Here is a 16,452-nt window from a genome sequence, read left to right as displayed (position 1 = left end):
GATCCGCCTGTCAATCTCACGCTCCATCCTTCCCTCACTCGTGAACAAGACCCCGAGATACTTGAACTCCTCCACTTGAGGCAAGGACTCTCCACCCACCCGGAGAGAGCAAACCACCTTTTTCCGGTTGAGAACCATGGCCTCGGATTTTGAGGTGCTGATTTTCATCCCAGCCTCTTCACACTCGGCTGCAAACCGTCCCAGTGCATGTTGGAGGTACTGGCTCAACAAATGCCAGCAGTAAAAGCACTTTTCCACTTGTAAATTGTTTCCCATGACGACAGAAACCCCCACTATTGGCCTTATTCCGCCTTGCTCACTTTTTCCGTAAATGCAAATAAATAACACTTTCTTTGTAGTAACACTTCCGGTTAAGTAGAAAGCCCATTCCTTTCAATAGCTTGGGAAAGTGGGAAAAGTTTCAGCTCTACAATATTATATAAAGTAGATTGGTTTGTGTCAAATGTTCATTTTTATGTGCAACAACAAGTTAACACTGCACTGATTCTCTGGGAAGCTTTAAAACGGCTCTGTAATCCCTATAGAACTTATTTGCTGTCAAGATCAGAAGCTCCATTCAAGATAACACAACCCAAATGACGATGACGGCGCCCACGGCAACTTTCAGAATAAGATGAATTGGAAAATCACAGCGCACTCAAACAGTTGCCTCCCTGGACCACATATCTGACTGTATCACAATCATATGCAAGGGAAAACTGACGTCCTGCAGATGAAAACACTGCACACTGGGACATCAGAACCAACTATTGGGAGTACATGTCCCTCGTAATGTTTTCACTGGGACCTTTTCATCAATCGCAGAAAAAGACACAAACAAGTCCATAACAAAAGGCTTAAAGTCACAGGATTCTTTTGGCAAATTTGACAGGCTAACAGTTTTAATCAAGGCAACCAGTTTTGAACTTTTTCTTCAACACTGCACAACCATAAACAATATGTCACTTTAACTTTAGACTCAGGCTTCCAAAGTGGGCTCCTTAGCAAACGCATCTAGGTGTATGTCTGTCAGGATAATATCTGTTAAAGTTTGATATATTTCTGAAGTAAGTATAGATGATAAACGATAATATTGAAAGTAATTTATGCCACTTATACAAAAAACCCGAGAGCAGATTTAAACCCCAAAAACTATTATAAATACACAATATTGCTAAAAAATCTTAAAATCTGCAATAAATAAACAGCAGAATGAAAGACTTAGCGCTTTAGTTTGCATCTGTAATGAGGTATAGACGTTATTAATTCAACCTTTTATGGATTAAAGCCAAAAAATAGCAAAAGATTTCCCAGTAGTGCAAAGAAAATGTACACAATGAACAAATATTATTCCAGCTTTTTTATATATTGAAGTTTAAGTCCATATAGTGATTATCGGGCCTATCTAGGTGGAATCCTGCAGCCTACAATCAAAACAAAGGCAAATGCACCAATAAAACTACCCAGGCACAAAACGGTCAACTACACCCAAAGACACACTTAATGACTCTTACTGAGGTGAATAATTGGGATGCTACGAATGCGTTAGGAAAATGAGGAGTACATTCGGACCTCTGCAAACCGTTTAAAATGAACTAGTTCTGTTTAAGGTTTTAAGAGTCAGGTCTAGTACCTTTAAAGTAAGCGTATTTTAGTATTTATTTAGTATATTTTTGATTAAACCTATGTAAGTCCTATGTACCTGAATAGAGTCATGGTTTTGGTCTGGTTTATTGCTCTAAAGAAAATGAATGACGCTCTGGGAAACTAAAAACTAAAACTTTGTCTAAAATTGAATAAAAAATAAAAGGCAATACATATTAAAAATCTCGACAATGCTTTATTTAAACATCACTCTCTTCCATTGAAAAAAAAAAGCCTATTTTGAATTTGATATCATAGGTTAGATATTAATGTTGTTTATAGTGATGATGTTTTACGTGACAAAAGCTGTAGTTTTGTGCAAAGTTTGTAATGGTAAAGACAAACAAAATCATTACAGCACACAAGCAAAACTGTGTGATCTTACGAATAACAACATTTTATGAGATTTATTTTGAGAAATCTTGCTTTCCCCTATGTAACCTTCCTGGTGGAGTGGTTATTGCGTTAGCTGGAATGTTAGCAACTGGCATAGCATTTACCTCATTTGTCTTGGTTTTGTAGTGTAAAATTTGAAATAGTTGATTTGTTTTTTAGATGTAGCTGATTCAGAGTCGGAGTTTGCCTTCAGCTATAGAGTTATAAATGTCCTGTGTCATGGGGATGTAGCCTTTAGAGTCGTCGAGGAAAAATAGAGGCTCTTTGATGATCGCCGGGTCAAAACCTTCTTCCACCAACTTCCCCTTTGTCTGTTTGTATGTGCCCGTCACATCCAGGGACGTCTGAGGGAAACATTAAAATTAAAGGTATTATTATTCCTACAAAATAACTGTATTGATGATTTGTATAGCAGCCAAAGCAATTCAGAGTAACCCAGTTCACTCTCACACACTTCTGATCTAGAACTAGTTGCTGGTTGTCACTGCAAGTTTGTCTTGGCTTAGTCCCGCTCCAGTCGTGCCTATAGCGTAATGTACATGTAACCACAGCTAGCCCAGGGTAGACTGATGGAAGAGAGGCTGCCAATCTACGCAACTGGCCCCTCCCACCACCAACAACACTCATGCGTGCAACACATTCATATTAGACAAGGCGGGTGAAGTGTCTTGCGGAAAGACACAACAATCTGCTGTTGGATACTGTTGGTTCCATAGTATGGCCTTAATCTCCACAGAGTTTACCTGTAAGTTGTCACCTAACTGTCTCCATGGAGCTAGAAGTTGTTATTGCTATGCCTAAAAGTATACAGGCTTGCCAACTCAGGCGCGTAATCATATTTTTCTGTGCTCAAAATTGCACTGCTTTTATTGCCATTAGATGTTTAATCGTAAATAATAATCTTTGCCAGAAAACCTTGTTAAATAAATGAAACAAGCACCAGCCCCTGCAGGTTGATAGTAACAGAAGTGTCCATACATGACAAAGGAGCAAATATGGTTATGATTTTACGTCTCAGGAAAACAAACAAATCTAGACTGTCGCCTTTTGGCTCTTACAGAAGCACGAGCCACACTCTGCCCCTCGCTGTAGTGACAGTGTACCGTGGGGAGAGCGGAGATACACGATTACCATAATGATAATTCTGTCCACCAGAAAGGTTACATAGTTCACCTTTAAATTCGCAGCTACTTTTTTGCCCCAAACACCCAGTGATACAGCTGAGCGAGAGTTACCTGTATGCGTATAAAGCGTGGCCGTGCGTAGCTTGGGAGAAAGCTCTTCACGTGCTGATGAGTGGCTTTACAGTCAAAGTCCATGTTGTCTCTGAGCTTCAGCGCTGCCATCCCAATACGGCCCTCGTGACCTACCAGCCCAAGAAAAACACCTGGTTATCACAGGGCACACAAATAACTACAAATAACTGTGTAAATGTTTAAAAAAAATGACAAATTGGTACTTAAAGGTGCACCAATCCAAGTTATTTGTATAGCGCATTTTAGTTTCCAAGGTGCTGCACATAATGGCAAAATAAAACAAACATTAGGTCTAGAAGTGCTATAAAATACATATTTGCACCTTTAAAATGATATGATATTTTTGAGCTATCATATATACAGATCACTATTTTACTATTATTTACATTTTGTACATAGTAAACCAAAAAAATGGATCTAAAACAGAACTAGAAACATGCCCATTTCCATTGATTTGCTATTCAAAAGTACATTCTCTGTAAGCATTGGTGTTTGGGTGGGGTAGATGAAACAAAGCATGCATTAAACTTAGATGTTTTATTTTATAGGGTTTTTTTTTGTTTTTTGTTTTTTTTTTATATAGTTTTTCTTTCTTTTCTTTTTTTTTGTTTACCTGGAACTTTAACTCCATAGACACTGGCCTCCTCAATGCAGTCCACTGTGAGTAAATGATCAGCCACTTCTGTAGTTGCCACATTTTCTCCTTTCCACCTTCAACGGCAAAAAAAAAAACAATGTAACTACAACATGTGCCAGGTCAAATCCTCCAGCTAAGGTAGTTCTGCCCAAGCCTAGCTCAAGATCTGCAGATGGGTCCCCAGACATGGCACTGCGGTGGCCACTGCTCCTGACAGGTTGAAAGATGGGTCAAATGCAGAGGACAAATTAATTTCACTATGGGGACAATAAAGTGAACCTTACCCCAAACTTACACGCTAAAAATGGTGGATCAAAATTGCTGGGTTAAGCCTGTTGGGTTTTTGGGGTTATTTTCACAGTAGTTTTGCTTAACCCAAATACTGGGTCAACAGACTTGGTCATAGATGGGTCGTTGGGTTTTTTGAGGGAGAATCCTCTCAAAAAACCCAACGGACTCCTCAACTGTCTTCGACAGCCATTACCCACAGAAATGTCTGTTAAAAGGTATTTACAATTTTTTTTTATTTATCTTTGTGATTTTATCTGAAACTTTTAATCATTTTGTCCCATTTAATGTTATTACAAAATTATTATTAACATAAAAAGTTATTAATATAAATTAAAAAACAGACCACAAATTAAGAAATAAGCCCATGTTTCATGAAAACTCATGATCTTATTCCCTTTTATTGCTTTTTTTTACCCATAAACCACACAAAATAATTCAGTTTTTCAAGAGATGTTGCATTAAATAATGCATAATTACTATCACCCTACAAGACACTATCCCACCAAACCAAGTAATAATGTAAAAAACATGAAAACCTGTCACAGGCACTTAAACTATTTGACCTACAATGTAATGGACCTAAATATATAGTAGCATTATAATTTTCTGTACTATTTCATTTGACCTGAAGGTGTCTCCAATTCGGTCTTGGAAGTAAACAAATCCATGTTGGTCGATCCTCAGTAGATCTCCAGAGTTGAAGTAGCGATCTCCTTTCACAAAAACATCCTTCAGTATTTTCTTCTCTGTTTGTTGTTGGTTTTTCACGTATCCCTCAAACGGTGCTTTCCCTCCAATTTTCCCAACCAGCAAACCAGTCTCTCCTAAGGCAAAAAGATGAGGTTGATAAAGGCTCTGTATCTGATTTTTACAGTTTTGTAAACAGTTTGCTATGGTCCAAGATATTCTTCACTCACCTTTTGCATTCCAAGCAACCTAATTATTCACTGCAATAAAACAGAAACTTGAACCACCACCTTAACATGGTGGAGGGGTTTGAGCGCCCAAATGATCCTGGGAGCTATGTTGTTGGGGGCTTCATGCCCCTGGTAGGGTCACCCATGGCAAACAGGTCCTAGGGAACGGGTCAGACTAACAGCGGTTCAGAAGCTATTCATGAGGAGTTGTACAACAAGGCCTGTTACGTTGCCCAGATTGGTGTGGGCTTGCTTATTGCCCCACAGCTCAGCTGCCACGTGTTGGAGTTCACCCCGGTAAACAGTTCATACCCCTGCGCCTTTGGGTCGTTGACAGATCTCTCTCTGTTGTGTCGGCCTATGGGTCGAACAGCAGTGCAGAGTACCCAGCCGTCTTGAAGTCCCTGGGACTCCATTGTTCTACAGGGGGACTTCAACAGGGTGATCGGGAAGAATGGCCTCCCTGATCTGAACCCGAGCAATGTTCTGTTATTGGACCTCTCTGTCACCTGTGTGTTCATAAGAAACATCATGTTCGAGCACAAGAGTGCCTGTCAGTGCATGGGGCACCAGGATACCCTAGGCCGGAGATCGATGATCGTGTCATCTGACCTCCAGCCGTGCATCTTGGACACTTGAACAGTGAAGAAAGGGGCAGAGCTGTCAACCAATCACCACCTGGTGGTGAGTTGGATCCGCTGGCAGAGGAGGAAGCCAGACCGACCTGGCAGACTCAAGAGTACTGTGAGAGTCTGTTGAGAACGCTCTCAGCTGTGGTCGTAAGATCTGTGGTGGACACCGGAAGTTAGGGATGCCGTCAGGCTGAGGAAGAAGTCCTATCCTTGTTGGCCCAAGCATTGCAGAGGCTAAAACTTGCGGTTGGGAGGAGTTTGGGGAGGCTATCGGGGTCTGACTCATAGAAATTCTGGCAAACCGTCCGACGCCTCAGGAGGGGGAAGCAGTGCTTCAGCAAGACTGTTTAAAATGCGGGTGGAGAGCTGCTAACCTCGACTGGGAATGTTGTCCAATGGTGGAATACTTTAAGAATCTCCTAAATTCCATCGTCATGTTTTCTGAGGAGGAAGCAGAGACTGGGGACCCAGAGGCAGATTCATCCATCACTGAGGCTGTTGGCAACTCAACCCCACATAATCTGTGACATTATCAGTGGTGCAAAACCCTGTTCAGGGACTCACTCACCTCTGGGAACCTCAATGCAGAAGCCTTCAGAGTCTCTCACAGGTTCCTCTTTTTCTGTGTCGTATCTTATGAGAGAGTATGGACACGCCATCTGTGATAGTTAAAAACGTCATCATTACAGAATTAATTAAAGGTGTACGATACAACATTTACAATAAGGTTCACCACAATGGAGATTTGGATGCTTTGTTTGGAATTGCAAAGCAATAACATCTCCATGGAGTTAAGCAGGTGACGGAAAGGTTACACAGTGCATCTTTAGTGTACTTACAAAGCTAAAGCCTGAATACATTCAGCCAAGATTGTATTTTTAACCATATCTCTATTTCTCATGTTTGTGACTGTCAACCAATCACAACCTGTTTATATTTACCCAATCACAGCTTTTCAAACTATTCATTTTCTTTCATTTCCATTGTCTAAATATTAATAATAGCACTACCATTCCTCTAGACTAATACAGATCTTATTCTGCTTGCCCACTTTTGCCTATAAATGCTACTCAACCGCACTTTTGTTTGTGGTGGCACTTCTGGTTAAGCGGGAATCTCATTCATTTTAATTAAGAATTTGAGAAAGGTTTCAATGCTAAATTATGATATAAAGTACGTTGATTTGTGTAAAATGACCAACAAGTCAATCTTGCAGTGATTTTCTGGAAGCTTTAAAACAGCTCTGTAGTCCATATAGAACTTATTTGTTGCCAACATCAACAGCCCCTTTACCACTATATCTATTTAATCTATACATTCATTATTTTTCATCTATAAAGTAATGTGTTTGTGCCTGGTCTTACTTTAGTTAGAAAATGCTCTTTGCCGATTGCTCCGACTTTCCCAATGTAGTTCATGAACGCGACGTTTCCCTCTGTTGACCCGTAGCACTCACAGATCCGAATGTCGCCAAATCTTTGCAGAAACTCCTCCCATGTGTCCAAACGAATCCCATTGCCCATAGCAACTCGCACTTTGTGGTTCTTATCATTGTCTTTCTGAGGAATAAAAATATAACACTTGGTTGGTACAGTATAATAGTACTATGTAGGGTTGCATACTTTGGGAAAGAATTTAAGTTTTCTGATATTTTGTGAAGTATTGCCATTGAGATTAGATTTGGCCTTATATTTTTAAAAGTGTTTTTTTCAGACAATCTAAAACATATCAGTGTTAATGTGTGCATTGTGTCACCATGGTAACTGCTGTGTGTTTGTAGAGGTCTAAACTAAGTCTCTTAAATTACCTTGGGTGAGTTGCAGAGGTACCGCATGATCTCTCCTATGTATTGGATCACAGTGATGTTGTATTTTCTACAGTCATCCCAGAACTGAGAGGCAGAAAACTTGCGCTTCAACACAATCGTTAAACCTACGAATAATAGAGAAAAAAAACACAATATTGAATAAATGGAGTTACGAGTTACAGGATTTTCAAATGCAAATGGATTAGGGAACAGTTTCAAAATGTGAGTGCCATTGTCTCCATAGAGATGTTATTGCTTTGTCTGGAATGTGCCGCAGTATCTAATATTGAACCTATGAATTCACACAGACTCATATAGTATTACACTGTTCATAATCATACATCTGAATGAACCACATAAATCAAATAATCATTTTAACCTTCCATATATAGAATTTCAAGTGTTTTTGTTGCTTAAAAATAACTAGTAAAATATGAATTCTTACTGTGAGTGGGATACCTCCCTACAATAGACTGTATAAAGAAGTGAGTGTGACGTCACCCATCGCGCTCAATTCCAGTCAAATGAAGCTAATTGAGGCCAGCAATTTTAGCAGTGAATTTGGAGCCAAGTTCCATATCTGGAATTTCAACCATGAGAATCATAGCAACCAAAAAGCCAATCCGGAGCGAGGCTGATGAAGATAACGCCCCTTCCCGTCCACACCGCTGGCTTAGCAAGGAGCGGGTGCTTAGCAACGCTCTCAATCAAACCTGTTGCTAACGCCAGTGGGAGTGACCTCAGGTAGAGAAGGCACCTGATTTGTCTGTTATTAATGTTCATATCTTGATTTACTGACAATAGTGAAAACACCAGGATCATGCACAGTGGGTTAATACGAACATTTTAAGACCAAAATGATGAGGCTCACTGCAGCAGCTACAGAGAGAAGGGTGACAAATGTTCAGTGTAATGTAAATTAGAGTCAATGGAGCAGCAAGCACGCCCATGCTCACTTCCTATTTGGAACACCGCAGCTAGCACGTTAGCTATGTCCACTTATATCCACAGTCTCTGTCCACATATATGGCCTGTATAACTTACTCTAGTGGCATCACCTGCCTGTCTCCATGGAAATACATAAGTTTCATGCTATACTGCGAAACATTCCAAGCAATGCAATAACATCTCCATGGGGACAAGCAGGCAGCAGACCTTCCACCAAAAAAGTTCCACGGGACACCTTTAACTTTACCTCTGTCGATGGCCCCAGTGAGCCCCATGAGAAAACCTGCGGTGTGGTACAGGGGGAGGTACAGGTAGATGATGTCGTCTGAAGTCACTCCAGCAAAGCCCTGGACAAAGGAGGCGTACCACAGCTTCATTTGGGAGACCACAGCCGCTTTGGGGAGACCTGTCACACAGCACGGACAAGTTATAGCTATTCATGAGTTTCTGAATAAAATTAAGCCAACAATTTAAAACAAAATATATTTTCAATCAGAAAAAAGTTATCAAAATCCTGCATGTAACAGGAACCTGAAACCCATGAATATGTTTCACAGACGGGTTCTATATAGATTGTGTTCAGGTTTTAGAATTAGATTTATTAAGTAATCTATCCTGTCTCAGGTGGACGGCACAGGGCCGATTCAGCTTATTCTGGAAGTTACCGTGGGCACCGCCGTGGTCATTCAGGTTGTATTATTTTGCCTGCGGCTGCTGATCTTGACAGAAAATGTGTTCTATAGAGACTACAGATATGTTTTAAAGTCTCCAGAGAATTACAGCAGTGTTGACTTGTTGGTCACATGAACAATGAATGTTTGACACAAATCAGACTACTTTTATATCATATTCTAGCAGCAAAACCTTTCTCAAAATCTCCATTGAAATGAATGGAATTCCTGCTTAACTACACTATGACTTTATGTATTTATTTGTCCATGCCATTTCATCATATCTTTTTTCAAAATAGATCATATTGTATTACATTTCAACATGAACAAAAAGATAAATCAAAGTCCTCAAAATGTCACCTATAACAGGAGAGTTAAACCCAAGAGTCTAACTGTCAGGTAAAAAAAAAGTCCACATGTTTAACCTTGTCCTTATTAGTCAGGGATTAAGTCTACAAAACCTGTCATATTAATCTTGTGACTTGCAGTCATTTTAACTGACAACAATCACTGTTCCCTTTGAATAATGGCACCAACCTCTGACCTATTTCCCTTTTGTTTATTTATGCTGACGGAAAAGAAGGTAAACTTTGTGAAAAATCATAAAGAAATCAGATTATTCACATTAGATATAAGTGTTAATCTGATAACTCCAGAAATCAGATAATGATGAGGTTTTTGGTGTGCGTGTAAACAGAGCCAGGGCCTTACCTGTGGTCCCAGAGGTGTAGATGTACAGAGCCGGGCTGCTGCCTTTAACATTGGCTCTGAGCTGCACAGACAGGGGCTGGTCTGAAGCCTCCTGGATCTTATCAGACAGAGTCTCAATACCGTCCACACAACTCTCCTGTCCCAAAACAAACACACGTGCACCCCCATCCTTCAAACCAGGCAGCACCTCCTCTACCGCCCCCTGCAGATCTGACAAAAGAACAGAAACAGGAGCAATCAAACCAAAAGAAAAACACAATGTGCAAATCACTAGTTCTAATGATTATAATAACTTGACATAATAACTTGAGTGAAGACGTTACGTTGCTCATCCAAGCCGCTTCTTCAGTTCTTGGATGAACAGCAAAATATCTACACTCAACCTTTTGTCCAGTTGACAGATTTTAATTTTAATTTTACTCTGGATTATATCTAGACAACTAAGGGATTACACAGACAATGTATATTGTAGATATTGTCTTTTTTGACCAGAACAAACATAATTTAAGAGAACTCAATGTTTATCCTAAATGATGAGGGGTACTTTCAGATAAAATGTCCCCTGACCTGTGGGGTGCCCCAGGGGTCAGTCCTGGGATCCCTGTTTTTCAATCTCTACAGCCATGCATATAACTGAAAGATTTTTATTCTGCACTCTTGTCTTTTAATGTTCATTTTAAAAGGATTATTTGCAATTATTTATATTTTGATTTATTGTTTTGTGATTTTAATATCTTTCTTATTCTGTAAAGCACTTTGAATTACTTTGTGTGTGGATTGTGCTATACAAATAAACTTGCCTTGCCTTGCTGATGGCTGATAAGCAGTAAAGTCAATGTTACGGATAAGGATCATGCTTTGCTTTAATTGTTAAATAGTTTTAAATTTCTAGTTGTTTCCATAAAGTGAGCACCCATGAGCTTTGTTTCCTGTGATGTCGTTAAGTCCACCTGTGCCAAAAACTGAGAGAGCAGAGTAAGTGTGAACTCCTCAAGTCCATTCTCTGAGTCTGTTTGTGGGAGCACATGATTATGGAGTCTGGGGATTGAGAAACAGCCTTAGTGTTGTGTCGTTGAACTCTGCACTGCATGGAGGTGGCTGCTAATCCAGTCACACACCTGTGCTCCTGTGAACTCTAGCATGTTCATGTGTGTGCTCTAGAGTTTTTAACCTTTGACCCCCATTCCCTTTTCCACTTAAATAACCTCTGAATGAATATGTAAATCTTAACTTTGCCTGCAACATATTCACCTAATACACTTAAAAATCAGTGGAAGAAGAAGTATTCAATTTTGTTACATAACTAAGTAAGTAAAAGTACAGATACCAGGGCAAAAAAAAATGCTCAAGTAAAAGTATCACATAAAAAAATCTACTTAGGTAAATGTATTTAAGTACCTGTTTAAAAATGTACTTAAAGAGTAAAAAGTAAAGGTATTTCACACAGATTTTCAGATCTAATAAAGCTTCAAATGTAGTGATTTTGATAAAGATTTGAGCAGAATTTTGTTCAACAGAAACACACAGCTCAAACTATGAATGTGTTAAAAATAAACCCTTAGGCTTTTCAGCAGGTCTTAGGCAATAATAAAAATACTTTTACTTTTCAGTCCTGTTCAAAAATTGTATGGAGTAGAAAGTACAGATACCTGCTCTCAAATGTAATGAAGTAAAAGTAAAAAGTATCCACTTTAAAATCTAATTAAGTAAAGTATAGATACGTTAAATTTATACTTATGTACAGTACTTTACTACTTCTACTTTGTAACATTCCACCACTGCTAAAAGTCCTTGTATAGACCTGGTTTAGATCTGATGGTACCTGGAGGAACAGATCAAGGTTTAGCCTGTTTCATACCTGACAGTTTCAACTGCTCAGGGCTGAAAACAAACTAAACCTTGGTCTGGATTTTTTTTTTAAATTGAAAAAAAAAACTACAATAAAAATTGTAATTTTTATTATAATTTTTATTGTAATAAAAATTGGACTGGAAGCAACAGGTGGAAACAATAAACAACTAAGAACTAAATCAAGACTTTACCAGTCAGCTCGTATCACAAATTTGCATACAGTTGAAAATAGACGTTGACATGCACTATATAAAAGACACATTCGCTTTTTTTCTCACTGTCTGGCATGAAATCAGACTAAACTTTTTCTTTTTTCGATCAGTTACTCTTATCGAAATTATTTCTATTTGCTAAATGCCAGAATAATGAAGGAATGATTTTTTTAGACAATTTTCATGACTTTCTTCAAAGTCAGACGTTTATATACAGTAAGATTACTACACATTTAAACAGTTTGGGGGGAAAAAAAGTTTCTGATAGGAAAGAACATTATGTGGAAATACTGAAGAAACATCTGGAGAAATCAGCCTGGAAGTTAAAGCACAAATGGGTCTTCCAAATGAATAATGACCCAAAGCATACTACCAAACTGGTTACAAAGTGGCCTAAGGATAATGAGTCAATGTTTTGGAGTGGCCTCACAAAGCCCTGATCTCAATCCTATTAAAAATGTATGGGCCCACCTGAAAAGGCATATGCGAGCAAGGCAGACTATAATATTGGCTCAGTTACACCAGTTCTGTCAGGAGGAATGGGCCAAAGCTCCTGCCAACTATTGTGAAAACCTTGTGGAAGGATATCCAAAACATTTGACCCAAGTCAGTTTAAAGGCAATGATACCAAATACTAATGTTCTTCTGCTGAATTTGAAGAAAGAAATGAAAAATTGTCTGGTTTTAACTGTATTTTCAACCTTGAAGAGACACTTACACTTCAGCATACTGGTATCAACCAAGCTGATAAATGGAGACTGTAAATGTGTTACTGTTAATATAGACACAATGAGGCAATGACTGGCTGAAGGTTAGGCACTAGGCAGACAGGCAGATGTTTCCCGTTTCATAGGTCAGAGGTGTTTACAGAGCACTGACTAGTCCAATATAATGGAACAAAACATTTAAATAAAACAGTTACTATGGAGAGTGAATTAACCTTTAATAATGAGGCAAGTAAGTAAGTAAAAGGTTAGTAAGAGTAACCCACCGTAATAACCCAGGAACAGAAAACAGCACAAAGTCATCATTTCACTCATTTGCCATCTTGCTACTTTGATTTTGGTTCTGTCTTGATTTAGTCCTGCTTCAGTGCTGGTTCAGTTCAGTCTAATCTTACTGACCCAGGTTTTTCCTTTTAGATTTTTTTTATATATATATGGGCACTGGTGGAATTCATGTGGAGAACAAGTCCTATTTTGCCAAACCCTCCCACATGTTCAACAAGGAAACCATCATTAACCTCTTGTATTCTGTGCTTATACCTGTGCACTATGGGGGGTCCACCACTGTGCAGATACTATTAGTTTACCTGGAATGTTCCACAATATGGTATTAAACCTATCTAGCAAGCATTTTTAAATACCAATTTCTATTCAAACATACTTTGAAAAACTGATCTGACCTGGTGGCGTCGCTTACTTGTCTACATGGATATACATGTCGAATGCCATACTGTGGAACATTTCAGGCAAAGCAATACAATCTCTATAGTGACAGACAGCTGGCAGGAACTTCACCAGAAATGTCACACAGTGGCAGGGGTGGTGCCAGGGGAGGGTTTGAGGGGGCACTAGCCTCCCCTAGAATGGCCAATTCCCCCTCTTAACTGCCCCATTTTCATGTCACATCCAATCTCCACTAAAAATTCCATTCAGTTTTACATAGAACATTAAAAATACAACTTAAGCTGCCCAAAGTGCTGCTTCACATAAACAACAATAAACAAAAACAGATACACATCAAATTCGACACATCGGCAAAGAACAACAAAATGTGCAAATGGCATCGACAGAGTGTTCAAAATGACACTACAATTAAAAAATATTCCAAGTTAGACTTTATAAATCACATTTAAACTTTATAACTACATTTAATCTTGTTTAAAACAGCAACTCAAACATGGTAGGGTGTTTGGGCGTGCGCTGGCATCCATAAAAGGCTTTAAATATACATGTTAAGTGAGCACCCCCATTGAAGAACTTTGCACCAGCACAGCTCCTCTAAATAAAACTATGTGGCTCCGCCCCTGCATAGTGGACCTTTGCTTTAAAGTCTAACCAGGGAGGAGTTGCAAAATCTAGATTTGTCCCGGGTATGAATAATTTTGTCTTATTGATTCAGGATCATTATAGTTGGCATTTGGCTCTATGTGTACAATTACTATATGTATTACAGGCCTAATATAAGATAAGCTTATTGATGAGTTTCACAAAACATTACAACATTCTATAGGTTAATATTTAATACAGATGGGGAGGCTAAAATAAATGCTGCTAAAATGCTGGGTTTTGTTGAAATAGTCAGTTTTGGAGTCTAGTCCAGGGGCGTCAAACTCATTTTCACAAAGGGCCACATCAGCAAAATGGTTGTTCTCAAAGGGCCAGATGTAACTAAGATAAATGTCACTAAATGTAACCAAACTTAATGTAATTTTTTATTTTTTATCTTGTTAATTAACCATTTCTATATTTATCGCTTATTCGAGTTTCAAATATTGCAGATGGATTTGCATAGAGATGAAAAAATGTCTGTTTAACTCTGTATCTAATGATAAACTGACATTTTAACACAGTCATACCTTTTAATTTCCTTTGTCACGGGCCACATAAAATCACGTGGCGGGCCGCATTTGACCCACGGGCCTTGAGTTTGACACATGTGGTCTTGTCAATAGTAGAAATTACCAGGTTAAACATTTTTGTATTTACTTTTTAGACATTCCATAGCTAAGCACACTGTTATCAATAGAAAAACTCTTGGCAACATTGCATTGCAGAACCGGAATAGACTTAATTACGCACCAGCTCCAGCCACCAGGACCTTTGCGTCGCAGCAGGAGAAGCAGTGGAGCAGAGACTTGGAGCGTATGTTTGTGTTGAGTAACGCGGCGGTGCATCCCAGTTTGGCCAGAGCCAGCCACAGCCACACGAAGTCCGGCTCGTTCCCCACAAATACAGCCGCCGTGTCGCCCTCCTTCAGGTCTGTGTGCGTCTGCAGCGCCCTGGCCACTTTGTTACTCTCATTATCCGCAAAACTGTACGAGAAACTGCGGCCCTCGAAGATAAGAAAAGTTTTTTGCGGTTGGTTTTTCGCTTGTTCCAAAAATCTTTCCAAAACGGTGTAATATGGTGTTTTCTTCTGAAATTTGTCCAATCGTATCCCTATCCCAATTGCGCTGATGGCGTATCTTAAATCGTGTAAAAAATAGGGATATTTTTTGGAAATTAGTAAAATCAGCCCCAACAAACCAGCGAGAAACGTGTAGAGTAGATTCACAGACATTTTGAGAGCCCTCCTCTGGACTGAGAGTGAGCAGTCCAGCTGATTATTGAACTTTGAGATCTTTCTTTATCTCTGTCTCTGTGGGTGTAGCATTGAAAGCAGCCAATGGACAAATACATGGGATTGTACGGGACACGTGCAGTAGGTCTTTGGTTTTTACTCAAATAGAAATGGAGAAATTTGGTGAGGAAGTTCCGGCCACAGAGGAGACACAGAGGAGCAGAGGAGAAGAGAGAGGAGCAGAGGAGAGAGGAGAAGAGGGAGGAGCGGAGGAACAGAGGAGAGAGGAGCAGAGGAGAAGAGAGAGGAGCAGAGGAGAAGAGAGAGGGAGAGAGGAGCAGAGGAGAAGAGGGAGGAGCGGAGGAACAGAGGAGAGAGGAGCAGAGGAGAAGAGGGAGGAGCGGAGGAACAGAGGAGAGAGGAGCAGAGGAGAAGAGAGAGGGAGAGAGGAGCAGAGGAGAAGAGGGAGGAGCGGAGGAACAGAGGAGAGAGGAGCAGAGGAGAAGAGGGAGGAGCGGAGGAACAGAGGAGAGAGGAGCAGAGGAGAAGAGGGAGGAACAGAGGAGAGAGGAGCAGAGGAGAAGAGAGAGGAACAGAGGAGAGAGGAGCAGAGGAGAAGAGAGAGGAACAGAGGAGAGAGGAGAAGAGGGAGGAACAGAGGAGAGAGGAGCAGAGGAGAAGAGAGAGGAGCAGAGGAGAGAGGAGAAGAGGGAGGAGCGGAGGAACAGAGGAGAGAGGAGCAGAGGAGAAGAGAGAGGAGCAGAGGAGAAGAGAGAGGGAGAGAGGAGCAGAGGAGAAGAGGGAGGAGCGGAGGAACAGAGGAGAGAGGAGCAGAGGAGAAGAGGGAGGAGCGGAGGAACAGAGGAGAGAGGAGCAGAGGAGAAGAGAGAGGGAGAGAGGAGCAGAGGAGAAGAGGGAGGAGCGGAGGAACAGAGGAGAGAGGAGCAGAGGAGAAGAGGGAGGAGCGGAGGAACAGAGGAGAGAGGAGCAGAGGAGAAGAGGGAGGAACAGAGGAGAGAGGAGCAGAGGAGAAGAGAGAGGAACAGAGGAGAGAGGAGCAGAGGAGAAGAGAGAGGAACAGAGGAGAGAGGAGAAGAGGGAGGAACAGAGGAGAGAGGAGCAGAGGAGAAGAGAGAGGAACAGAGGAGAGAGGAGCAGAGGAGAAGAGAGAGGAACAGAGGAGAGAGGAGCAGA

The 16,452-nt window shown here is 40.3% G+C and overlaps 1 protein-coding gene across 1 annotated transcript; it reads right to left on the bottom strand.

The window, feature by feature from the left end:
- Window positions 1-1,822: 1,822 nt before the first annotated feature.
- On the bottom strand, window positions 1,823-15,284 carry LOC117386840 (long-chain fatty acid transport protein 2-like). The gene is made up of 10 exons (XM_033984209.2): window positions 14,778-15,284; window positions 9,911-10,120; window positions 8,776-8,934; window positions 7,581-7,705; window positions 7,138-7,332; window positions 6,342-6,432; window positions 4,850-5,048; window positions 3,910-4,007; window positions 3,276-3,406; window positions 1,823-2,384 (listed from the first exon to the last, which is right to left on the bottom strand). The coding sequence occupies exons 1-10, from the start codon at window positions 15,256-15,258 to the stop codon at window positions 2,211-2,213; spliced, it is 1,863 nt and encodes a 620-aa protein (XP_033840100.1). The 5' UTR covers window positions 15,259-15,284; the 3' UTR covers window positions 1,823-2,210.
- Between the last annotated feature and the right edge of the window lie 1,168 nt (window positions 15,285-16,452).

Source organism: Periophthalmus magnuspinnatus, chromosome 3 (assembly GCF_009829125.3).
Source record: "Periophthalmus magnuspinnatus isolate fPerMag1 chromosome 3, fPerMag1.2.pri, whole genome shotgun sequence".
Classification (NCBI taxonomy): Eukaryota; Metazoa; Chordata; class Actinopteri; order Gobiiformes; family Gobiidae; genus Periophthalmus; species Periophthalmus magnuspinnatus.
Note: the sequence above shows the minus strand (reverse complement) of the source record. Positions and strands in the feature narration are given on the sequence as shown.

Bases quoted from the DNA above. Each gene is read 5' to 3' on its own strand.
- LOC117386840 (XM_033984209.2), bottom strand. From the start codon at position 15,258: ATGTCTGTGAATCTACTCTACACGTTTCTCGCTGGTTTGTTGGGGCTG. The intron at 6,433-7,137 runs GTAAGACCAGGC...TAACTATCACAG, and splicing joins AAGAGCATTTTCTAACTAAA to ATGGCGTGTCCATACTCTCT. The intron at 3,407-3,909 runs GTAAACAAAAAA...TTGGGCTGGTAG, and splicing joins CTATGGAGTTAAAGTTCCAG to GTCACGAGGGCCGTATTGGG.